Consider the following 25,667-nt stretch of genomic DNA (forward strand, 5'->3'; position numbering starts at 1 on the left):
CACTGAATTGGCCTTAAAAATGCGGTTGGTGAAAGAACGTTATTCTAAAAAGGCAAAGACAACTTCAAGGATGTATCAAGTGTTCGCTCATATACTTTCCCTGGGATGAAAATTGAAATTCTTACCTGTTGCGAACCGGGAGCTGCGGCGTTAACGATTCCAGCCGCTTGTTTTAGTTGTAAATAATTAATTAGACCGCTTTTCAAGTTATTTGATTGTTGGAGTACATCCATATGATCGCGGCCGCAAGGTAAGGCCAATAGTATGCAGTGTTCGTCTAACATCTTGAAAGAAACGTTCAGAAATATTAGTCGTGACAAACTAAGCCATAGAGGAAAAAAGTGTGACAAAATGTGATAATTACCTGCATCTTTCTAGCTACGCCTTCAACTTGGGTGGGTTCTAGCCTCATTCTTTGCGCTATTCGAACAGGGGCGGTACCACTATCAGACATAGCTGGAAGTGAATGTTGAGCAATTCTGGGGTTTCCAGAGACAAAATGCATCTGAACAGCGGCTTGGTCGTTTTTCAATGCTAAGAGACCTTGCCACATCACAGGGTATCGCTGTTGGCGGTGACGAAGAACAATTAAGTTACGGTAACGACGTTGGTTGAGATATTTAAATCGACTTACTTGTAAGAGGAAAGAATCTCCTTGAGCAGGAACTTGACTTGCGTGAGGAGGTGTTTGGGGTTGAGTCCTTGTAACACCGGAAGGTTGGAGAATGGCCCTAGCGGGAGATGGTTGATGAACCGGCGCGTCCGAGCCAGTCTGTGGCGTTGGAATAGAACCCCTTCTCGGATTACTTTCTCCAATGGGCAAGGAAGGAGGCATTCCGGGGAAACCGACCCCTGATATTCCGGGCAAAACGACGGAGTGTTGACTACTCAAATTCAAAGAAGCCGTCGACAAACGATTATAGCCTTCTTTTCCGCCGTGATGTTTACCGTGACTTGATATACTGTCGGAGAGATGGTGAGCTTCATTTTGGCCGGGAGGCATACCCAGTTGTGACGCTTGAAGGGAAGTGGAACTAGGGTCTTTCTTAAGAGCTAAAACCCCGTTATTCGGCGGGGGTCCTCTTTCCATAACCATAGCCTTGTGCGAAGTCGGTTCGAAGGGATACATGGGGATGGTACTTGGCGGGTTTTGATGGGCGGCTGGTGGCTTGATTTCCGGTTCGGGTTCGTGTTGCTTGACGTTGGGCAATCCCTGCAAGGGCGGGGGAGGAGGTTGACGAGACAAGTCTACCTTGTGATCGGGCGGTAGGTGATGGCCACCTCGTATTTGACTTTGCGCGTACAAATTCGCTACAGCGGGAGAGTCCGTAATTCTTTCGTGAGGCGAAACTGATAAATGAGGGCTGAGTTGTCGAACGGGTGTTGGATACGGAACGTGAGGTCGTAAAGAGCTGGCTGACAGGGGCGGAGGAGGTCCGGGACCGACGTGCTTACCGTCACTCAGAGCGCCGTGATGTCTATCATTGTCCCCTTCGTCATTTCTCTTACTTTCCAGGCTGGATTTCGTTTCGGTTTCACTCTTGGATTTGGAACTCTCGTGATGGTGGTGGTGGTGATGGTGATGATGGGCATCGGTCAGCCTATCGGCCGGAACTTTGGCCGGTTCCACGGATGGCTTCAAGTCGGATTTGGTTTCGGCCGAAGATGGATGAGGCAAGCGAGGTTCGGCGGGTTGCCTAAAGTTAATAGGTGGGGTTGCGGCGGCCGCCATGGCGGGGTAACCAAACCTGGTGGCCATCCCGAGAGCGGCCGCTCTGACTTGAGCTTCTTGCTGGGCTCTAAGCTCAGCCGTGTGCATAGCGTAATGCGGGTGATTGGCCGCCGCCGCGTACAACATGTGTTGATGCATATATGCGTTTAACTCTGACGGATGCATTCCGTGATGAGGAGGAACTAAGAGCGGAGACTGGCTCAGATGTCTCATGTGAAGATTGGCCGCCGCCATGTGAGCCGGGTGTATCTCCGACGGTTGAAGCACGTGAGTAGCCGTAGTAACGGGTGGGGTTGGCGTGTGCGGTGGGGTAGGGTTCCCCAATCGTGACATTTCTGGGTGACCGGTGGCTGAAGACGGCGTAGATGGTCGAACCATCTGACCAGAAACTCTATCACTAAACTGACCACTATTAGCGGCGGCAGCGGCAGCAGCTGCCATAATTTCTTTGTGATGTTGTTGAAAGAAATGCGGGTTTTGTAGAAGTTCCGCTATCACACCACTCTGAGCTGAACCAGCCGCGTTTGCGTGCTACACAAAGAAAATACCAATAATGAGTGAAAAAACACTTTCTTCAACGCTGGCAGAAAAAAAAAATACGCACCAAAGCCGCGGGATCGAATCCGGGCAAAGTAAATCCCGGCTGAGAGAGAAATGTCGGACTGTGTTTCGAAACCTGCTGGTGGGACACCTTGACCATATTGGGTACCAAATGAGAAGCTCTGGAGTCGCTGTTTGAGCTCCCGTGTTTTGAGGCGTGACTCGAGGAGTTGGCGCTGTTGGCGAACTGATGAGGGATGTGATGGTTGTTTCCTTCGGGTAGAAACCCAGGAAGACCTCTATTTCCAGACGTTGGTGGCGTTCTACTGGAGTTTCGGCCAGTGCTACTTTGAATGATGGGAACAGATACTGATTCTCCGGGAGTAATAGGCCTGGTGTCGGATACCGGTGGATGGAGATGACTGACAGAGCTTCCAGAGTGAGCGACCGGAGGTTTCGGCAAGTTCTGGAATCCCTCTTTCGATGAAACTCCGCTTGTTATCACATTTGTCTTGTAACGAAAATTTTAAGGGATCGAAACTTAGATATTACGAATACACAGCTTATATACAGCTAAAGGTAGGATAGTAAAAATCAATTTGATATTTACCTCTGGTCTTGTGGAAATAGTGTTTCCAATTGTGGCTGGAGACGATGGTATGTGATGTTGAATTCCAGACGTCCTAGCGCTACTATCAGAAGCGCTGACGGAACTTCTCGCGTGCGAGGTAATAGTCGGGATCGCTGGAACGGATGGTACTGTTCTGACTCCCGAATGGCACACCACTGTTTGAGCTGGAGGCGGAAGTTTCCCGACGTTAGGATGATGCGAGCTATTACTGACCACGTGCGGAGGAAAGGCCGTTTGGTAAGACACTGCTTGGGGCCAGCCTGGTACTGGCTGAGCGATTGGTACCGACGGGTGTCCGATAGAAGGTTGCAGTTTCTCGCTATCTTTCACGCTGGGGTTCGTCGTCGCGGCAACGGGCATGGCGGAATGAGTAGTGACCACGGCGGATTGACTATGTACCAGAGGAGGCGGTAATGAATGTCCGGCAGTCACAACCACTCTCGAACCTTGAGATCTTGACGGGTGCGATTCACCCATTATCTTTGATAATAGTTCCTTTGAGGGTCTGATGTCGGCGATTGTTCTAACTGGTGTCGATGACTGATGTTTCAAATCTGGGAATACCGAAGATGAAGTGACAACAACGGATGTTGAGGTTGTGATGGACGACGAGAGAACGGTTATCGGCGGAGGCAGTAAAGTTGCGTTGACGGAATACGGTGTCATATCTTTTATCACTCCGCTAACAGGTTTCGACATAACCGTTGAAGGAATGGTGGGCGAAACGGATGATATCACCGTCGGCTGAGTCGATTTGGGTGAAGGGTGCGCTTCAACTAACACCGACTGTTTCGAACTTGGCGCCACCGGTAATTTTATCGTTAAAGGTTGACTGACTATCGTTGGCACGCTGGCGACCGGAGTGACGGGCGATATTCCTGGTGTTGTAGAAGAGCTCAAAATAACGTTGCTCGTTTTCGTAATGACGGAGCTAGGTTCCGACGTAATGGGCAAAGTCGCGGGTGGGGCTAAGCTGGTCGGCGTGTTGCTTATGACATTCACTGGTTTGGAAAGGTCCTGCCCGGACGAAACTTGAGGTTTAATCTCTCCTTTCTTGTTGACCGGCGTCAAGAACCCTGTAACAGGATCAATGAGAACAGTTGGACTCGATCGAGAATCGCTATCTTCGTCACCGCCGTCCGCTTTCTCCGAACCCGGCTCTTTCGTCTTACCCTGCTGCTGCTGGGCTTTCGCCGCTGTCGGGATCGCTGGAAGTTCCACTTTCATCACCGGCAACGAGGTACAAGGATGGGCGTTTTCGGCTGTTAAAGTCGCCAAGACATCTTCCGTCGCGCTTCGAATCTGGCCCGGCACGTTGTTAGGCGGCTCCTGACCATCTTTCTGTTGATTGTCCGCTCTGGCATTAGACCTGGCGATGCGGTAATAGCGCAAAGAAATCTTCGTTTCAGACTTGGGAGTGTCGTGTTCGATAGAGCCTGGCTCGACCATGTTAGTAGTTGGAGTAAGAAACGACAACGGCTTCCCAAGATCGGAAGGCTGGTCTTTAACCTTATTATCGGGGATGATGAAAATCGGTTCGTTTTTGTTTTTGGAGTTATCCTGGGATTCAATGGCGCCATCCTCTCCCAACCGAGCCAAAGCTTCCTCGCTTCTTCGACTAGCTCTAGTTCTCCTAGTTGCTCTGGCCGGAGTTACTTCAGTGGGTAGAACAACACCGCCCTCGTTATTCTTGAAATTACCTTTTACGACATCTTCAATAACTTCGTCGATCGTTGTCCTATTAACTTGCGCCGTTAGCCTGGAAGATTTTCTCGTTTGACGTACGTTGACCGTTTGAGGAGGTTCCGGTGGACTGGATACGTCGAGTTTCGCGACGTTCTTTTCAGTTCTAACGGTTTCCGACTTTGGTTCCTCCATGGAAACCGCTTCGGACGTTTTAACCACTTCTGCGGTACTAGCCCCGTTTCCGTCAGTGCCATCACGCTGATGAAGTCTGATGGTGATGGAAATCTTTCCATGCTGACTTAGTTCAGTGACGTATTCCTTGGCACCAGCATCCTTCTCATCGTGGCTTTTGTGTTTGCCTTCTTCGTGAATTTTGTGCTTATTTTCCTCGTGTTTCTTTTCTTTATCGTGAGTTGGTAGATGAGGGGCAACGGGTTCCGGTAATTTCACTTCATGTTTGACCTCGTGATGTTTAACGTCGTGTTTCGCCTCGTGGTGTTTAACGTCGTGTTTCGCCTCGTGGTGTTTAACGTCGTGTTTCGCCTCGTGGTGTTTAACGTCGTGTTTCGCCTCGTGGTGTTTAACGTCGTGTTTTGCCTCGTGGTGTTTAACGTCGTGTTTTGCCTCGTGGTGTTTAACGTCGTGTTTTGCCTCGTGGTGTTTAACATCGTGAGGTTTTTCTTCGCGATGTTTCACATCGTGATGTTTAGTTTCTGGTACGTGAGGCGGTTGTTTGCTAGTATCGAGAATTCTATCCTTGTTACTCGAGTGAATGTCCCTCTCGAACGTAAGTTCTTCATCTTCTGAGTCTCTGAATTCGAAAATATCGTATACGCTGGAATTGGATTTGATGGCTGCCACCTTATTAGTTTCGTTAGTTTTGTCAGTGGCCGAGATTGATAGCCAAAGTCGGGACTCTTTATTCCTGTGATTCTCTTTACCCGCGTCGCTGTCGTCTAACTTGTTGTCAGTCTTTTCGATGGGCGGCGGCGAAGATAGGTAGTTTTGATGGTGATCTCCCGACATTTTCTTTCGTCTCCCGCGTCTCTTCTTCGGCTCCTCTTTCAAAACGGTACCGTCAACGACCGAATGATCGTTCGACGTTTCCTCGTGATGAGAATTGTCCAAAACAGTCTCGTCGTTAACTTTATCACCGGGTGAACCATTCGTTTCTGACTTTTGGGTGTCGTCGTTGACGGTTCTTGGATCGTTAAACTCAGGCTCGTGTTTATCGACGGCCGTGTCGTCGTTACTGCCGTGGTTGGACAGTTCAGGCGGAGAGAGCAAAGCGAAAGGATCTGAACGCAGGGATCGCCTGCATCGCTCGGGAGCTGTTTGACGGGCTCGCCTCGAAGAAGTTCTCTGGGGCATAACCGGAGTAGTTTGTTCAATTGGCAACAATTCGTAGTTGGAACTTTCCGAATATTTCCTGTTTTTAGGCTTACGCCCTCTTCTCGGTCTCTCCGGTTTTTTGTTCTCTCCCGTTTCAACGGGAATCCCGACCGCGTTGAGCTCGTCTACGTTCTCATTAGACAAGATTTTATCACGTTTCGTGGTATTATCCGTGGATTTTCCAGTATCTACCACCCCAACATCCATGGTCGGCGACAAGAGTTCACTCTCATTAGGAGCCAGTTCTTCGGTGCTGGCGGACGCTTTCGGAAGCTTCTCTTTAATTTCTTCATGAACGCGAGTGTCATTAACTTCTTTAATGGTCTCTCCACTTCGGTCGTCTCCATTTTTGGCAGCCTCCGTCGCTTCCTTAATTTTACTTTTAACCTTTTCCAAATTGTTGGCATCAGACTGCTCGGAGATTTTGGGCGAATCGTAGAAATCGTCGTTCTGATAATCTTTTGTGTCGTCTTGCTCGATTTCAGTTTCTTCCGAGGCGTGGTCGGCTAACGGAGACGGGTTACTCGCCACGTCGGACTCTTTTGTGAAATCGGGTATGCCGATTCCCGAATCCGTTTTGGGGAAGTCGAACTCGCTTTTAAATATCTCTTCTTTCTTGGCGTAAGGTTCGACGACTTCTTTGAACGTGTTTTCTTTAAAGCGGTGTTGTTTAGGCGCCGAGAAACTTTCCAAAAACTGATCTTTGAAAATTTCGTCTTTGAAAAGCGACTGCCTGAAGACGTCTTTGTGAACCTTTCGGTTGAGTTCGTTGCAAAACTCGTCTGGTTTATTCAACACGCTCAAAGGATTGGAGATTTGTTTGGGATTTTCCGGTTCTAAAATCGGAGGTATCGATGGCGCGATGTTGGTGTTCGAAAGTTCACTGAGATTCAGGAAACTGTCTGCCAGGTCTTTCTGTATTTCTAACGTGCTGGCGTCGAATTCGTCCTTCGAGTCCCGTTTGCCTTTGCTGTCTTTGCGTTTCTTCTTCTTCAATTTCTTGCCCTCGGTTTTCATCATGTCCGATTCTCCGTCCATTTCGTTCGACGACAGATTCGAAACAGCAAGCTCCGGAATCGACAGTTCTTGCACCGGTGGTTCCGGAACTGGAAGCTCTGGAACTGGCAGTTCCGGTACGGATAGCTCTGGAACCGGCAGTTCCGGTACGGATAGCTCTGGAACCGGCAGTTCCGGTACGGATAGCTCTGGAACCGGTAGTTCCGGTACGGATAGCTCTGGAACCGGTAGTTCCGGTACGGATAGCTCAGGAACCGGCAGTTCCGGTACGGATAGCTCTGGAACCGGCAGTTCCGGTACGGATAGCTCTGGAACCGGCAGTTCCGGTACGGATAGCTCTGGAACCGGCAGTTCCGGTACGGATAGCTCTGGAACCGGCAGTTCCGGTACGGATAGCTCTGGAACCGGTAGTTCCGGTACCGATAGCTCTGGAACCGGTAGTTCCGGTACCGATAGCTCTGGAACCGGTAGTTCCGGTACCGATAGCTCTGGAACCGGTAGTTCCGGTACGGATAGCTCTGGAACCGGTAGTTCCGGTACGGATAGCTCTGGAACCGGCAGTTCAGCCACAGAAAGTTCCGGAACTGGTAATTCGGGAACGGGTAGTTCTGGTACGGGAAGTTCGGGAACCGAGAGATCGGGGATGTTTTCAGGTGAGTTATTGAGAGGTTCTTCGGGAGCAGGAACTGGTTCAGTCACCGTTTCTTTTGGCACCTCGACGTTGGTGAGTTCTTCCCTAAGAGCCTCTGAAAAGGGAAAGACTTCGACCACCTTCTCGGCGGGGCTTTCCATTGGCTCCGGTTGTTTAGCTTCTTCGATACGCTCGATAGCAGTTTCGTTCTCTTTGTTAATGGTAAGGAAACTAGTGGCGATATCGGTTTCGTCGCTGAACGAATTGTGGTTCTTACTTGGTTGCAGGTTTTCGAAGCTGGCAGTTTCGGGACTAGGGTTGTTTTCTCGTACCGGCGTCACTGGTGTTTCGGCCACGAACGGATTTTCATCCATATCTCCAAATAAATTCGGTTCATGGTCGCCTTTGTAGCCATCCATATTTTCCGGACTAAGTTCCGGAACGGATTCGGGTCCGCCCATTGGTTCCGAATGCTGTTCGAGTAGATAGCTAACAGCGTCCGCGTCTTCTTCATTGTGATGTTCAATCAGGGAATCCAAGAACTCAGTTTCTTTAGGAAGTTCGGGAGGAATGTCGTTGTTCATTTCTTGCAAAAGGGCGCTCACGGCTAAATCGTCCTCCATCTTCCGCTCATTGTCGATTTCGTAGGGAGAACCGTCTTTACTCATTTTGAAGGGGTCTTGCGCTTCATTGTGGTCAATAATGAAATCAATGGGATTCGGTTGGCTTCTTTCGATGGGCAGAGGTGAATCCAGGTTAAGCCCCGTGTAAATGGCCTCTTTAATAATCGAGTGCGTTTCTTCTTCGGCCTTTGGTTCTTTGACAATATTTTCCGGGATATTCTGCACGATCAAAGCTTCTTCGGCGTACGTTTTGTCGTCGTCTTTCAAATGCCAATGATGTTGCGTTGACATAAAAAGCTCTTCTTCCAAACGCCTCGTTTCCTTGGCGGCTTCTTCCTCGAACCTTCTCTCCTGGTGCTTGCTCTCTTTCTTGGAAACGGACTCGGAATCGCCGAAAGTGCTGGTTTCTTCCGAGGCGGCCAACAATTCTTCTTCGAGACGTCTGGCCTCTTCGGCGATTTCTTCGTCGAGTCGGAGGTCTTCCGAAAGTTTGCTTTCATCATCGTGAGGCGAAAGAATTTTGTCGAAGAAATTGGGCGAGCATATCGGTTCGGGTTCGGGCGGAGGAACCTCTTTTTGTGGTGGCTCTTGAGCACCGACGTCCTTGGCATTCTTTTTCTTTTTCTCTTTAGACACCTTCTTCCTCTTTTTGCGTTTCTCCTCCTCTTGTTCGTTGATTTTCAGTTCTGGGAAGGAATCGGCGTCCGATCGTTCCGAATCGTTCAAACACGAATTGTCTTCGAAAAGTCGGTTGTGGCCTTCGTCGGAGCTGGTTGTGTCCCGGACCGGAGAATATTTGATATTTTTAGACTCGGTTTTGTTAGAATTTTTATTGGCCAGGGTGTTGTCGCGATAGTCCTCGTCCGAAAACGGTCTTTCGTTATCGGACAAGCGTTCCCTTTCCACGACGACGTTGTTAGTCGCTTTCTTACTTTTGAGGTGAGAGATAGTCGAGCTGCTGTCGCAACGAGAAGTTTCGGCGTCGAAGTCAATTTTCATGTCCGTACCGGGCCAGAAAACGCCACTTTGTTCTTTGTCAGTGGAACGCTGTTGGTCGTATTCGAAATCGGAGAAGTCGCTCTTAAATTCGTTTTCGGAATGATTGCTCTGCAAGCGGGGAGGGGAAAGCGACTTCTGCTTCGATGCCGGTTTGCATTCCATTGACGCTTCGTCGTCATCATCCATGACGGATGGTTTTTCATGGTCACCCTTTTTACCGTCTTCCTGGGTGGATTTTCCGTGTGATTTCTTTTCTTTGACCTTGGACGTTTTCTTGGATTTCTTCTTTTTCTTGGGGTTAGTTTTGGACTTGTTGATTGAGTCTTTCGATTCGGATGTTTTGTGAGACTTGGACTCGGCGACCTCGCTCGATATCTTTTCGGGTTTGGAAGATTCTTGCGAAGACGACATTTTTTCGACACTATGACCGAGTTGAGGTTCCAGGCGATCTTCTTTGACAGGATTTTCTCTCGCTGGTTTATTGCTTTTCTTAACGTGTTCTTTCCTGCTGACGGACCCGTCGTCGGACATGTCATAATCACTTTTAATTTCGGTTTTATCTTTCCTCGACGCTTTCTTTTTCTTGTGGTCCTTCTTTTTAACGGGCGTAGTAGGCTGGCTCAGCGTTTTGTGTGTCGCGAATAATTCATTGTCCGAACTATCAGAGTCCGTTTTGATGACTTTGGATTTCTGACTAGGAGGAGCCTTTTCGGGGGAAGACTTTGGTCGGTTGCTTTTCTTCCGACCGGCGTACCTGGACGGGGTCGGTTCTTCCGCGTCCGAGCTGTCGAGATCGTAAATGTCCATTTTCTTTTTGTTCCTCGAGATGCTGTTCAGTTTGCTGAAGTCCAGATCGGAATCCGATTCGGAATTGCTGGAATGTTCCTTGCCAATTTTACTCGAAACATCGTCGAAGAAAAGATCCATCGGCGGTTGTTGGTGGTGATCCTCGTCGGAGGAGCTTTCGATCACCAATTTCTTTTTCTTTAACTGTTTCGTCTTGTTGGGAAGAGGCGACGATTTCGATTTGTTCCCGTCCGACTCCGACGAATGCGGGCTCAGCAACATATCGGAATCGCGGTCGCTGTCGATCGATTTGGACTTCTCCTCCCGTTTAGCTCGACTTTGTTTCAATTGGTTGAATTTTTGTCTCATCGATTCCAAATCCTTCTGCTGGTCTTTGATGGTCTGACTCTTGCTGGATCTCGCTTTCACCTTGTCGTACATGGAGAAATATACAGGCTCTTCCTCCCAGAAGTTGGATTTTTGTTTCGACCTTTTCTTGCTATTTTTGGATTTGGACGAAGTGGAGGAAGATTCTTGTTTGCTTTTATCGCCAGATTTCTTCTCTCCGGATTTATGTTTTTCCCGTTCGCCGCTGTGTCCCGATTCCTTTTTGGAACTTCCACTCGTACTAGAGCTACCGCTTTTACTAGTACTTCCGCTATTGTGATTGCTCCGGGACTCCGAAGATTTGGATTCGGAGCTGTATTTGGATTTCGACGAAGACGACGACGACGACTTTTCGGAAGAACGGTTGCTACTGCTGCCGTGGTCGCTTTTCTCGCGTCCATCTTTACTTTTGTTTCTTTTCTCGTCTTTAGAGCGCGAGCTGCTGCTGCCGCTTTCGTGTTTGCTTTTCATTTTCTGTTCGCCAGATTTCGAGCTCTCATCTTTCTCGTAGCTGTTTTCGTACTTTGAGGATTTGCTGGATTTTTCCGACTTTCCGCTATTTGACCTTTCTTTCTTGCTCTCCGTCGGTTTCTTTATCAGCGGCGGTGGCGAGAGGGACATCTCCCTCAGCTTCTCGATTTCTTTGACTACTTTGGATTTCTTGGGTTCGGGTTCGAAGTTCTTGGTCTCCGAGAGGGATTCTTTCCCGCGCCACGTATCTCGATCGTGGAACGACTGTTCCGTTGATTTTCCAGAATCGGATTCGCTGCTATCCAGCGAGGACGTCAGGCGTCGTTTCAGACTGTTAGAGCTCGCGTGGTTACTAACGGCGTCCGAGTGATTGGCCAGTTCTCGCTTCATTTCCTTCAGTTCTTTGATGGAAGACTCGGAGAAACTGTCCCTCCTGTGGCCGTTGTTAGCGCCGATCGATAAAACGTTTTCAACCTTTATCGAAGAGGAGTGTTCTTCTTTCTTGACGTTGCTTTTGCCGTGTTCTTTCCGATGACTGCTTTCTTTGCTGGTTTCCCTGTCTTTCCTCGGAACCTCCTTCGAGCTTTGGTGGTGGCTCGACTCCTTTTTAGCGGTAGTCACGTCTCGGTCGGGAGATTCCTTCTTAATGTTCGATTCTTTAACGGGTAGGACGTTGGTCGCGGAATTGGAATGGCTCAATCTTTCTTTGCTTTCTTTCCGGGGGTCGACCAAAACGACTGTTTCCGATTTCACGGGGCTGAGCGCTTCCTTTTTGACGACGGCGTTCGGAATGGAATTCGTCGAGACTGTCAAATCGGGAGAAACGTTGTGGACTTCAACCACGAGCTTTGTAGGAACTTGCTGGATGGGGGTCTTGGGGGATTCCTTCAAGCAAGAAGCTGGTTTACTAGTTTCTATAGGTTTGGTTGTGGCGAGTGGAAGAGCGGATAGTAGCAGCTTCTCGGGTGTGGCCATTGGTTTGAGGGAAGGAATAACGGCCTCCATAGAGTTCTGTTTGGGTACAGGCGGCAGAACCACCGAGTGACTAACTGTAACGGGTGAACATTGCGATAAAGGAGGAACTACCGCCGACGTCGCGCTGACGAAACCCACCACGCTGCTGTTGGCCGCTCCCGTCGGCAGCGCGATACTATTGACGTAAGGTTGTAAAGAGGTCGTGCTGAGTTGAATCGGTAGAGAAAACTCTTTGGCCTCGGCTTTTGTTCGAAAAGACGGTCTGGCCTTAACCGACGTTTCGATTTTGACTTCTTTCGGTTCGTACTTCTCGTTAATATGCTGAAGCCTCTTGGAATCTTGATCGAATATCGTCGATTTGGCCAACAGCGACTTCATAATCTCAGACGGTTCCGGCCTGACTTCGGTCGTTAAAAAACTGTACCTCGGCCTTCTCTTGATGCTGTATTTTTGGTAGTCAATGGTGCACGTTGGGGTTGTCGGCGAATCGCCGGAAAGTGAGGAACTAAAGCTTCTGGTGGACCCAGACCAGGCGTTGTACTTCTCGTCCAACGCCTTTATTCTTTCTTCAATCGACGGCCTGTTGGGCGCGTCGACGGGCTCTTCCGAGCTTGAGCAGCTTTCTTCGATTTCTTTAATTACGGGTTTCTCGACCACCGGCGACAGCAACGGAGAGGATATTTCGGACACCTCGGGTTCGCTTTCGGTCTTGATGACCAAAGGTTCCGTTTTAGCGTCCACCTCCATTGCGGCAACGTCTTCTAGACGAACGGGTACTTCCGCGGATTTCTCCACGTGTTTCTCGTCGCTTAGCGAGGGTCCCAACGTTAATTTCGAAGGGGTGAAAGCGTTTTTGGGTGACGTGGTTTCGTTAGGACTGACGGAACTCGGCGTCGGCGAAGATAACGGGTTGGGGGATGCTTTAGGAGTCCGTAACGTCGCGGCGAATTTTGGAAGAGGAAGGGACAAAGGGCTGGAATCTCGCTCCTTCTTAGAGTCGTGTAGCGACTCCAGCAAGGACCGGGATTTAGCGTGGCGGCTGTGTGGAATGCTATCACTCGTGGATGACACCTCGTTCGCTAACTGCACGCCGAAGGGTGGAATTAAAAGTTTGTCGTGATTTTCGCCGTCATCCCGCCGAAAAACGGGATGTTGCAGCGCCGACGATTTTCTCCAACTCGTCGTCAAGAGTCCGTCGTGATCTTGCCCGATATCGGCGGGGTCACCGTCGATGTGGTCGACCATCTTTTTTAACCTCTGAGTCGGGAAATGAGAATGATGAGAGTCGGAAGATTTGTTGCGCGGATCAGAGACCGTTTTCCTCGATTTATTAACACTAGGCGCGGCGTAGTCCGAGCTATGGTCGAGTTCGATGAGGGGGATCGAATGCCTCTGATGGGGCAAGGAGTCTTTGCTGTTGAGAACAGCTATTTCTTTGGTAGAAGCCTCTAACGAAGGCGATAAATCGCGCACCAAGATTTTAGCTTTTTTCTGACTGGGTTTGTCACTGTCCACGCAGTTGTCCAAGCCGACCGGACACTTGGTGGAGCTCCTTTCCGCCAAGTGGTCCAGCAGGTGGAAAATGTGTCCGTGTTTTTTGCGAGAGTCCACGAGTCGCAAATGTTTGTCTTCGTTCAGTTCACTCTCGCTTTTCGAATCTATGGACGATCTAGCGCTCAAACACTCGCTAACTGGAATATTGGATTTGCTTTTCGCGTGGCTACTCTCGTGATAGTCGCTACACCTGCCTAACGGCGTTCCGGACATGGCCAACAGCCGTTTCTTTCGCTCCGAAAGTCCGCTAAAACTGACCAGACTGTCCGGATGCCTGGCGTCCAGGGCTTCCTGGCGTTCCGCGCTCTTCCTCTTACTGACGCTGTCCGAGTGGGAGTCCCCGAACGACAAGGCGCCGCCGCTTTTCAGCGACGAACCTTGCGTCAACGAGTCTCTGAGATCAAATTTGCCGTCCGCGCCGATTTTCCGCTTATTCGTTTGTTCTTTGTGATCATTGTAATCCATCAGCGAGTCGGTTAAATCGTTTTCGCGAGAAGGACTCGACACTCGCGAAGAACCTTGACTGTTGGGACTTTTGGAAAGCAGCCCGCCCCGCTCGTGAACGTCCTTGCTGTTCTTGCGGTCCTTGCACAAGAACGTCGGGCTCTGACTCCGGCTCTGATGCCGAGACCTCGTCGGCGACTGACTATGGTGCTCTTCATTGTCCACGGCGATGGCCATCGAGGAATGCTTATTTCGTTTCCTCGACAGCCTCTCCAAAGTGTCCGTCTTTAAACGCTCCTTGCCCTCTTCCAGCTCTTCCAACTCCTCCGTCCTCAGATACCTACCGGAACAATTGGAACATTGATTTAGACGTCTACTCCTCTTAAAGGTAAGCCTAGTTCCCCCATAATGCCCAACTAAGATCTTGGTCAATTAGGCTCAAGAAAATTTAAATACGCGACAATCGCGGATATCATTCGTTATGGCGATCAGTCATACCTTTCTTTTCCGTAATGGTCGTCGTGTTTTTCACCCGATCTGAGGCTATTGCTTCGGTTCTCGCGCAAACTGGGACTGCTGCTCCGGTCTTCCTTGTGTCTTTCCCGGGAGTTGGGACTGACACTGGCCGAATCCCTCCTCCTGAGCGGACTGAAGCTGCGTCCGCGAACGTTGCGTTCCACGCTGCGTCCATCTTCCCCGCTGCCGTACTCCCTCCTCTCTCGCTGACTGTAGCCGTACTCCCGAAGTTCCTGCTCGTAGGAGTCCTCGAAGCTGGCTCCGCTACCCTGACTAAACTCCTCGTCGTAATTTCTGGAGGGAAAACGCGATTATAACGATAAAGACGATTATTAACGAGCATCAACAAACTGTCGACTTTATTTTCGCGTTCGGTAAAACCAACTACAACGACAATCAAGACAGTGGCCTTTCGAGATAGGCTCACCTTATTCTCCTCTCCACAAATTCATCGTGATAAAGCTCGTACCTAGTTGGAAAACTCTGAGTCCCCCTGCCTCGGGCGTTAAAGGTTCCTCGTTGGACGGTTCCTCTAAAGCTTCCCCGGCTGTTGGCTCTTGCCGGGTTCTCGTAGCGAGGGTACGTGCGATTCTCGAAACCAACGCGGGCCTCCCTGTACGCGCACCATCGAGAGAAACGAACGGATTAGCGGATTGCTCACGTTAAATAAATACCCTTCAAAATCGAATACTACCGAGAATGCATTCGGGTACCTAAGAATACGGGGCAATAGCGAGAGACTCTGGTATAACCCTCGTATACTTCGTAGCGAAAGTTCTTCAAAAGCTGTAGAAATTTCGCTACTAAGTACAGGGTTGCCACAATATTTTCACAGTCAAATTCCCTGACTTTTCCAGGTTTTCCCTGACCATCTCTGGAGGTTTTCCCCTTACCATCTCTGGAAGTTGATCCCCGACCATTTCTGGAAGTTGATCCCCGACCATTTCTGGAAGTTGATCCCCGACCATTTCTGGAGGTTTTCCCGGACTTATTTTGTGCCAAGATTTTGTATTTTTTAATCTATATTTTAGTAAAAGTTTCCTAATTGCACCAAAATTAAATTCCCTGGCATTTCCCTGACTTTCCAGGAAATTCCAGGTACAGTGGCAACCCTGAAGTAGTAAGTACGAGAGGGCGTGGTTTAGAATCTCCGCAGTCCCGTATTCCTAGGGATCCCGAATTCATTCTCGATATTAAATCATTTTAAATTTCCAATTAGAAAGTACGAAAGAGTAAAATGGAAGAATTAGCAAGTTTAGGGTTAAGAAAACGGTGATGTAAAATCACCTTTACTTAGACGTGAAAATTTTAAAGAGAAAGTCGCGAAAGAGCTTCGATTAATTGCGGTGAAAGAAAGATTAGTACGAAAGGAAAGAAGCCTGGAGATTGTGTGTATATGCGTGTAGATTCTCACCTTGGTGGCGCTTTTGCCTTCGCAATCTCAGGCTCTTGTATAGGTCTTTAAGTAGATAACAAAACCGAGAAAACAAAAATGAAACAAAATAAATTCCTAAATCAGACAAAAAGATAAAAAAAACGGGGCTTCTAAGGCATCGTGTAGACGACTAATCGTAATCATAAACTAAAAAGCGAAAACTGAAAATAAATGCGCACTATTCGACTACTCTCTCTAGTGACAGTGAGAATGGGCATTGGGCTGAGAAAGGAAGAAATAATACCTTTCGTCCCGGATGATGTCGAAGTCCCGGCGCTCCCTCGTGCGCTCCCAGGGCCGCTCGCCTCCCGATGGAATCATCTGTCCGGACAACTCGAGTTTCTCGAAGAACACCTGCTGGCACTCGCGACTAGCGTAGTCCACTTGAAGTCTTTTGCCGCCCAGCACTCGGCCGCGCATTTCGGACACGGCGATTTGCGCGAACTCCGTCGTGTCGTAGAAGACTAGGGCGTGACCCCGCTCGCGGTCAATCGCGGTGTAGTTCACGGGTCCGAAACGGTTAAAATGTCGCGCCAGAAATTTCTCTAAAATGGCGTCCGTCACGCCGTCCAGCCACACGCAGTTCGTGGGCATGCTTTTGCCGAAGCCGAGTTTCACGCGGTTCGAGCCTAAGTTTTCTCCGTCTAGTTTTCTCATGGCTTTCACGACACTGCCGATATCGGAATACTGAATGAACGCGTACGAGGAAGACGAACCTTGTTTCTTGATGTCGATTTCCTGAAAAGGTGATATTTTCAAAAACTGAAATCACATATTGGACAAGTCTCATAGCAGTCACGGAAATTCGTATTACGACGATTTAGAATGGATCAATGACTACTTACGATAATTTCTCCAAACTGGTCAAAGTGCTTCCGCAACTCGGTGGTCGTGATGTCCTTTTCCAGGTTGCCGATGAACAGCGTCCTCGTCGCCTTCGGGTGGAACTCGTCCAGATCCGCCTCCAACGGCCTGAACTCGTTGTCCTCCCCGTCCAGGCCCTCGTGGGCCGTCACCTCGATCTTGCAGCCGAAAAAGAGCTTGTCTTTGGAAACTTCTAACGCTTTTTCCACGTCCTCCGGCCTACCACGACAATGAACGAGACCGAGTTTTAGTACCAAAGAGTGATTAGCGCCTTGATTTCTTCAGCGCGCGACTTACTTTTTAAAACAAACGACAGCGTAACGGTCAATGCCTTGGCCAATAACTTTGACCATGGTGACTTTACCGTGTTTTTTGTACTCGTGAAAAAGCCCATCTTTCAAACTGGTGTCCGTGGAGCGAACGGGAAGATTCCGAACGCAGATCCCCAAGGGCCTCTTGTCGTCCTTGTCGCAACAATTACTCTCGGACAAGGACGAGGCCAGAGTGGCGATGCCACTGTTTGGTGGTAACGTGACCTGAGACGCGACCATGACGTTCCCTCCTCCCGCGCCGCTGCTGCTGCTGACCATGGTACCGGAGGGCGTCGTCACCGCCGACTGAATGAAAGGTAGCGAGGGCGGCGCGGGACCCGTAATGGCACTGGCCGCCCGCTCCCCCACACGCCCGCTTTTCCCACTGCTCTGGCTGCAATGAGAGGCTCTGCAATTGAAAACAAGGTCTCGTTTCATCCGGGCACGATTCGGAATGCATAGAGCGAAAGAGACGTACGCTGGCGATCTTGACTTAGAAGGGGACCTGGACCGGCTGGAACTGTTACTGGAACTACTTCTTAACTTGGAGGAAACGCTCGAGGAGCCGCTGGCGTTGGAACTCCTCGAACTCGATCGAGACCTAGAGTGAGAATTGGACCTCGATCGAGAACGCGACCTTGAGGCTGAAGCCTTTTTCGTCCGCCTTTGTTGCCTCGTACCAGTCGCGCCTCTGACAAAAGGAACCAATTCAAACGTACTTAGAAACGGCTCGTCACCCAATAGCGAAGCGAAGGTAAGCGATGGTCGGTGTTCTTACCCGTTGCTGCTACTGACGTTTGTTGTAGTGGCGGCGTTGCCGTTGCTGGCGGCGTTGTTGTTGGGGTTGTTATTGTGCGGAGGAGAAGTCACCGTCGAAGTGACGGTGGGGACCGTGACGCTGGGCCTTCTGGAAGCGGCGGCGGTGACGCCAGTACCTCCGTTCCTGGTACTGGCGGAGTTTTCTCTGTCTTCGGCAGCGGCGGAAACGGAGTACTGCTCCGATCCGCCCGAAGAAGGATACCTCTGCTGATCGAAATGTTGCCGGTTCCGATGTCCGCCGAAATGGTTTTGATTTCTAACGAAGAAACGGAAAATCAGCATCGTACGACGCCTCATTGAACCGCGGAATTTGGTCGTTTGAGAAAATGGGATTGTGATCATTTCGTAACAGACAAGTTAAGCCTGCCCTCGGGGAGCCGTGAACGGGGAGTCATGTCGGAGTGCAGACGTAGCTACACTCTGCACACTCCTACCAGTTCCTCTTAGACGTGTTCAAGAGGGTGCCTTAACCTGTCTATTGTAGTGGCTCTACGTCCAAGACAATTCTGCAGGCAGCTAGAAAACCGGATATCCTTCGATCGAAACTGAACATTTTCGGAATTTTATAGTTCGTGGGAACAAAAGACATGTTATAGTCATAGATCAAAAACTATTTGTAGGTATAAAATTAAATTGAAATTGTGCACAGTTGAGTAGCTTTTCGGTAAACTTATTTTACCGAAATTGCCTTTTAAAAAATGGTATATTGGTAATTAGAGAAGTTTTAAATTTATAATTAATCCACATTGTCCATTTTAATGGGAAATAATTTGATGGAAATCGTTCCTATTGAAGTGTTATTGACATTTCATCCATTAAAAATGTGGATTTATTTTTCATTTCTCCTTAGGTCAATTTCAATTAACTTTATAGTTGATTATCCTTTTTGTCATTCCGTAAATTTTGATTTATGATTTCTCAATCGCGACATGAAGAGATAATTAATTGCGTGGAGATTAGAATCCCAATTAAAAATGTAAAGATTATTGTCTCTAATACATCATATCCGAACGGGGCTCTGTTTAACGACTTTTCGACCCACAAAAAAGGGAAAAATCACAGTCGGGGTTTTGCGAACGTTTTTAGGTCACGCAATGTACACTAAACATTCGAAGGCAGAGAATTATGGATACTGTAGAAGAGTGAAAGCGATTTTGCCAAACAAAACGGCCATAGATCCGAAACTTAATAGAGCAGACCGAATAACCCAGGCCTTATTACCTCTGGAGGTAATTAAGTCACTACTTGGAACCGCGAATAGACGCGACAAAGAAGAACGACGTATGGCCCAAACATGTCGAATCAACCGAAACATTTCAAGGGATAATTATTTGGGAAACTACGGGAAATATCAACTTTCAAACTTCAACAATGGGTTATTATAATCAATTGCCTTTCGAATATAAACAGTTTATCCGGAATAATTTCACCCAAATAAGCAAACTACCGATATCATAAGTCTATAATATTGTTAAATAATTTTGTCACTTTGGGTTATATTTTACTGAGGGCTAGTAACGGAGTGACGTCATCACAAGAGGAAAATCTCCCCCTAGCGAGGCGCTGTCAAAGGCTACGTGTGACGCGTTAACAAGCGCACGCAAAACGGCGACGAAGCCCGTAATGCAGTCTGTCTTGTTAATAGCTCTCAGTAAAACGTTTGCACGTGAAGAAGAGGAAGTGTCACACTTATGTAACAATATTATACACTTATGCCGATATTAAATAAAACACAAACGTTATAAAGTAAAGGAAGCCTGTTCTAACTAGTGGTTGTCATTTATTTTTTAAGCGCGAATAGGTGTTTTCATAAAATCCAGCTATGTTGTTTTCCCCCCCGACAAAAATAGCCTCCTCAGTCTTTGATGGGAGTTCAGTTCAGTACGTTCCAGTTCTAAAACCGTCGGCGCGACTCGCATGAATGTACGTCAATAAGCTGGCAAACATTTTTCCCGAAAAATCAATAAAAACCAAAGACTACAGCTAGTTACATGTCCCTTCCTAGAGTATACCACCTCCTAGGCTGTTTTTGATGGGGATTTTATGAAAACACCTATAGTAGAGTTGAGTCGTCATAATGTCATCTGATTTCCATTTAGTGTCGGACGAACTAGTTGAGCCAACTAGAACTGACATAAACAAGTTTGAAAGTGTGAACGGTCCTTTAGTCGATAAAAATACAGATATGAACTTGGCTAAGATAATAATAACAGACGTATATCATAAAGGGAAAAAAATAGTGTCGGGCGAAATACATCATGTTGTGATTTTCAAAAACTAATACTTTTACAATATAAGATCCTTACAAAGTGAAATTTGTGTTGTTTTGGCGGGGGAAATTACGCCTATAAAAACTGCCTCATTTTTCATCGTAGATGCGTACTTCTTTCGTACGGGATATGTTATATACTTCTAATAATAATAATAATAATAATAATAATGGTTTTTAAATATACTTTTAATAATAGTGAAATAAACGAAAATGTACATAATAGTTGATTTTATAAAATATCTTTACGCTTGCCCAACTTGTTGAAATGTTACCCTGGAACAGTTCAGCCAATGCCTAAGAATGAGTTCATAAGCTCTTTAGTGGGAGAGAAAACGAATCCACAGCTGAAGCGGGGAGGCAACATTTCAACAAGATGGCCAAGGTTATTTTACAAAAAGAACTATTTAAGCCGTGTTTTTTCGAGAAGGTTAGGACCACGCCGTTCCGTCGGTACCACAGTACTTTTGTCTAATATATAATAGCGTGATACTTGGTAGGGTGGAAACATTTCCAAGGATACTCGAACCATTGTTGGTTTGAAAGAAAGAAAAGGTAGACTTGGCAAATGTCAACGAGAATAGATCGATTTACAATTTTTGTCGGGCAAAGACGACTTTAAAGGGGTAAAATTCATCCGAGGTAACGTGGTGATGGCGTTATTTGTTAGTAGATGGCGCTCTGATAGCAACATGACGTCATAATTTTGATTTTCAACGATTGGTTTAAAGTTCAGTTTTTAGTGGAGAACGGTTTTGTCGAGGTTTAAAATACAAAATTATCTTCCCTGATTGGATAGTTTAAAATTGTATTATAGCGCTATCTATGGCTGAGTGTTGACTACTGTTAAAATTAATTGTTAATTTAAATGACAAAAATTATATATTTTTAATAAGAATTTAAAGTACTATAATTTAGTAATTAATTAATAACTTTTTAAAAAAGTTTACTTTTCATAAACTTTATAGTGTCGCCATCTACCTCAAACATTATTAAAGAGGAAGGTACCTCGGGTGGATTTCACCCCTTTTTTCATATTTCCCTGTAGGCAATATGTGAATGCGTCTATAGAGGCGGCGGGTTTCAGGGTTGGGTTGTAATTCTTTTCGGTGGATGGGTTACCTTTCATTGGCGTCCTGGTAAGCCGAAGCTCCGCTCCCGCCAGCGGTCGCGGTCCGGATGTAGCGGTCTCGGGATCTCCCTCTACTGACCGGGTAGGCCTCATCGTCGTGGTAGCCTCCGAGGCCCAAGGAACGCCGGACGTACGTGTCCCTCTCGGCGGGCGATGTCCGGTCGTAATAGTAGCCCGACCTGTCGTAGTTACGCTCGTCTTGAAGCCTGCAATATACAAGGAAGAACCAATCAAAGTCCGAACGACGTCAAATGATTTCCCTTCTGATGGATGGCCTATTTTTAACGCGTTAATCGTTACTTAGTTCGGTCCGTCGCAACCGCGATGACCGAAACTGAATTGTGGCCAAATAGGGACTTGGCAGCATGACGTCACGCCGTACCTTTGGCCATGGCCGCCATTCTGGTATACTTTTTCTCCCCAGGATAAAAACTATTGGAAAAAAAAACTGTGACGTAGCACTGCCAAGTCCCTATTGTGGCCTGAAGGTTTAAGAATCTAGCATGAAAAATCCAACTCTTCGCCAAACAAAACTAATTGTCTTTGATTTTAATTGTTCTCAATGTCTCATTAATTACCAAGCGACCCTCAGGAGAGGGTCTTATACGACTAACAAATGGAAATCTTTTTGAATAGAAATTAATGTCAATTTTTGTAGCTCAATTGAAATCAAAATTCATCGATGAATTTTAGGGGCATGATTTAATGCTAAAATTGAGAAAAATTAACAAAAAAGTTGACTAAATTTACTTTGGCACATTTAGTTTTGGAAAAAGTCGCCTGAAAGCCAAATCGACGTATCTTTTTAAGATTTGCGAATAAAGTTACGTTAATTTGGCTTTTAGGCGACGAAAACACAATAGAGATTAAAGCGCGTACAATGAATATATTTTATATTTTTGTTCTTGTGAAATCTCTTGAAAATAGTTTTAATTAGGTTATAGCTAGTGGTGAACAACAAATTTGCCATAATAAAAGCATTCGTTTTGGAATTAAAACGCTTTATTTTTTACTGTACAGATATTTTTTATTATTGTCTAATTTTTAGAAAAATTAGATTTTTAAATAATTCATAAAACATTTTGAAATTTCGTTGAAAATATTTTTGGTGTAAACTTATATAAAAAACTTATCACAATAATATTTAATTTAAAAGAAACAAACCCGATTTGTAACTGATAATCAATATAACTTTAAACCATCATACCAAAAATAACAGTAATGAACCAGATTAAAGGATTTTTTTGGAGGGAAACTGGTACAAAGTACGGTTGGAACTCAAAACATTGGAGGGCACGTCAAATAGACTGAAAATAGAACACACGCTTATTTTTGTAGGCCAAATTCGGTCGTTCAATATTTTATAAATATCAGCTTTGCTTTTGACCAAACCATTAACAACGATTTCCAATAAATATAGATTTGTTTTAACTGTCATTATCAAATTCCCTGATTTTTCTTTGAGCTTTTTATAGTCAAAATTTTACTTTGTTTCCCTTTTATGAAAGAACTACTCCCGCGTTGAGTTTGCAAGTTCTCTCCCTACTGGTTAAATGGGTTTTCGCTCGAGTTGTTCGGTTTCCCCTTTCCGTAAAAACTTTTTGAGGTTAACGGTAATAGTAAGTGTAGAGAGCTGGTGGCTCGATCGCGTGGCATGCAGGGCTTGCCACCACCCTCCTACGCATTGTAACCCGGCCACCTGAATTAAAGGCTTCAAAAAGTCGCTTGAAGACTTAGGCCTTAGGTGGTGCCTTGGGTATTAGCCTAGCTGATTATTATTATTATTTTTTTTTATTAGCTGTTGGTTCGCGTGGCATGCAGGGCTTGCCACCACCCTCCTACGCATTGTAACCCGGCCACCTGAATTAATGGCTTCAAAAGTCACTTGATGACTTGGGGCTTGGGTATTAGCCTAGCTGATTTTTATTATTATTATATTTAAGAATTCAGTGTTTTAACTAAAAACGTTTTATTGCAACGTTTAAGAATAACCTGACAGTTTAAGGAACTAAATAATAATTACAGAATTAATCACAGAACTAAAGTAAAATTACCTTCATAAATGTTTCAAGAGAAATGGAAATTCCAGGATTTTCCCTGACTTTATTTTTTACAAATTCCTAAAAACGTTCCTTGGACTATTTTCAAATTGCCTCGCATTTTCCCTGACTGGTTGCAATCCTATGTAGATAATATTCTCATTAGAGGCAGAGTTAAGAAGCGAGATGAAGCCGAGCTCCGTGGAAGCCTGGACGTATAACGTCGAGAGCTTAATCTCTTTATTTTGCTAGGTTATCGTGGCGGGTCACCGACCCTACACGTTTGGAAATTATGTCGTACTCTATTTCGCGGTGAGAGAGAGCTTCAAACTTATAATGTAGAGTTGGTTTCAAAAAATCTAGAGCACTTATTCGAGAAATTAGAATCCCTGTTGGAAATAGTACACATTTTCAATTTACTCCACTCTACTGCCAAAGAACGAGTTATTTTTGAAGGGAATATAACCTCATACTTTTTAGAAGAAGCGAGGGTTTTAGAAAACCAAAAGACGACATAATTACTGAAAATTGAAATTTTCTAGTAAGGTGGAACATGACTAAACGATTAATATTAAATTGAGATAAACCAGCGGTTACATTATTTCAATCAACTTAACACTTTTCGAAATTAATTTTAAACGCCGAATGTAATTAAAAATTGGCAATAATAGTATGGAAGAGTACATCAAAATAATTATTCGCCGTTGACAAAACGTATATTTCCAAATATCCGATATTGTTAAAGTAATTCCAGAATATATATATAATATAAAAATTAAATATTTGGTTAACTATTATCAAAATGTATTTCATGAAATCCAGCGTAACTTAAACTCTATCGATTTCGGTCGATCAATTTTGATAGACAACACGAAGTTGATTTTAGCTTCGATTTTTCGTAAATAGAGCTAGCGATATTATTTATTGAGTTAGGTTAAACGTAAAATCTTTACAAGGCTAATAAATAAATTGATAAAAATATTTACAAACATCAAAATTTAAGTAACAAAAACCATTTAATAAAAATAAACGCAACCATGTTTTTTAAATAATTTGTATAAAAAAACTAAGAAATGGACTGAAAACGTGAGCTTGAGGTCAAAGTCCGTAAGTTCTAAGAGCGTTGTAGCTTTTAAGGTACAATAGGTGGTTTCTTTTCGCTTGTTCCGGGATTTCGGAGTAGGGTAAGAAGAGTAACACTATGACGTCATTATACTCCGATTCTGTGGTGGCGAATAGTTTGAGTCGGAGTAAAAACGTTCTTCGAAAATGGCCGCCTGTGGCCTTTTCAGCGGATAAATTCTGGCTAGCAGACGGCAAAATCCGATTTTCTCCTTGACACCTCCTTTTCAGAAGGAGTAAAAAGAGTAGCCCTAATACTCCGGAAAAAGCCAATGGTTTATGGGCCGGATTAATGATTATACCCGGAACAGGCGAATAAAACGTTTTAGGGTAAAAAGAGTACACTTTCAGTCCGAGAACAGGTGAAGAGAAACCACCTTCAAATCTTAATATTATTGACCAGTTAAAAAGCTTAACGGATGTTTATCGATGATAATTCAATTGGAATTAACTTGACTATACATCAGAAAAGTAAATTATAAACCTTCCAGGTGTCAAACAATAATTTAATAAAATATTGGTTTTTCTTTGAAGCTTCGGTTAGAGGTAGAATGAAAAGGAAAAATAAACCAGCTTTCTATCGATTTGTTGATAGAAATTTAATCGATTAAAAATCCATTTTTCATTTACTTCAAACTTGGCGCAAAAGTAGGCGTGGCCGCAGGGTTGTTAATAAAAAAATCGATTTATTTGGTTTAAATCGGATTTTTTATTGATTTTTAAGGTTTTATCATTTATAACTGTTTTCTTGACAAATTGATCAATAATTTGGGTGCAGCGATAACGTAAACTACATTTTAAATTAATTTTAATTAAATTTAATTATTAATTAATAATAAAATTTAATTTCATTTTCTTTGAATTTAATTTCCTAAAGAACCATTTTTTTATACATTTTCATAAATACATTGAAGTATATATATATAATTAAATCAATGATTTATTTAAAAATACACTTGATTTAAATCAAGACAACCCTCCTTTAAAAAGTCTACTAAGATCAAAGGGCCGGCGACCAATCATTGCTTTTATAGCGAACGTTTTTGGTAGGCCTGTGCGAGTATTCGAACATCATCCGAGTATTCGGCCTATTTTGAGGTCGTGTACTCGAACTGGACCTCGAATAAGTAATTGGAGAATACTCGTCGATTACAGAGTACCAAAAAATTGCATAGTCGGGTACCCGATTACTCCAATAAGCTGCTCTCTAAACTCGTCGAGTATTTGTTTTTTCTATCCTCGTTGCTTCAAAGTTCAAAGAGGAGTTTTTACAACTTTTGGGGGGACAATAA

At 45.5% G+C, this 25,667-nt stretch overlaps 1 protein-coding gene across 5 annotated transcripts in view; it reads right to left on the bottom strand.

The window, feature by feature from the left end:
- The window catches only part of spen (spen family transcriptional repressor split ends), a 91,418-nt gene that overhangs the window by 2,421 nt on the left and 63,330 nt on the right, over nucleotides 1-25,667 (bottom strand). Inside the window, exons 3-17 of one of the 5 annotated variants that reach the window (XM_090161322.1) lie at nucleotides 21,205-21,420; nucleotides 17,773-18,069; nucleotides 17,473-17,685; nucleotides 16,981-17,403; nucleotides 16,665-16,902; nucleotides 16,064-16,581; nucleotides 15,799-15,843; nucleotides 14,812-14,997; nucleotides 14,367-14,678; nucleotides 4,076-14,208; nucleotides 2,883-3,979; nucleotides 2,337-2,783; nucleotides 635-2,263; nucleotides 365-565; nucleotides 126-284 (exon numbers count right to left, since the gene is read on the bottom strand). In XM_090161322.1, coding sequence (XP_090017448.1) covers nucleotides 126-284; nucleotides 365-565; nucleotides 635-2,263; nucleotides 2,337-2,783; nucleotides 2,883-3,979; nucleotides 4,076-14,208; nucleotides 14,367-14,678; nucleotides 14,812-14,997; nucleotides 15,799-15,843; nucleotides 16,064-16,581; nucleotides 16,665-16,902; nucleotides 16,981-17,403; nucleotides 17,473-17,685; nucleotides 17,773-18,069; nucleotides 21,205-21,420 — 16,114 coding nt within the window. Of the gene's footprint in view, nucleotides 1-125; nucleotides 285-364; nucleotides 566-634; nucleotides 2,264-2,336; nucleotides 2,784-2,882; nucleotides 14,209-14,366; nucleotides 14,679-14,811; nucleotides 14,998-15,798; nucleotides 15,844-16,063; nucleotides 16,582-16,664; nucleotides 16,903-16,980; nucleotides 17,404-17,472; nucleotides 17,686-17,772; nucleotides 18,070-21,204; nucleotides 21,421-25,667 lie in introns of all 5 variants that reach the window. The other 4 variants (XM_090161319.1, XM_090161320.1, XM_090161321.1 and 1 more) reach the window with 4 other exon arrangements.

This window comes from Leiobunum rupestre, chromosome 10, assembly GCF_980474605.1.
Source record: "Leiobunum rupestre chromosome 10, qqLeiRupe1.1.hap1, whole genome shotgun sequence".
NCBI classification, from domain to species: Eukaryota; Metazoa; Arthropoda; class Arachnida; order Opiliones; family Sclerosomatidae; genus Leiobunum; species Leiobunum rupestre.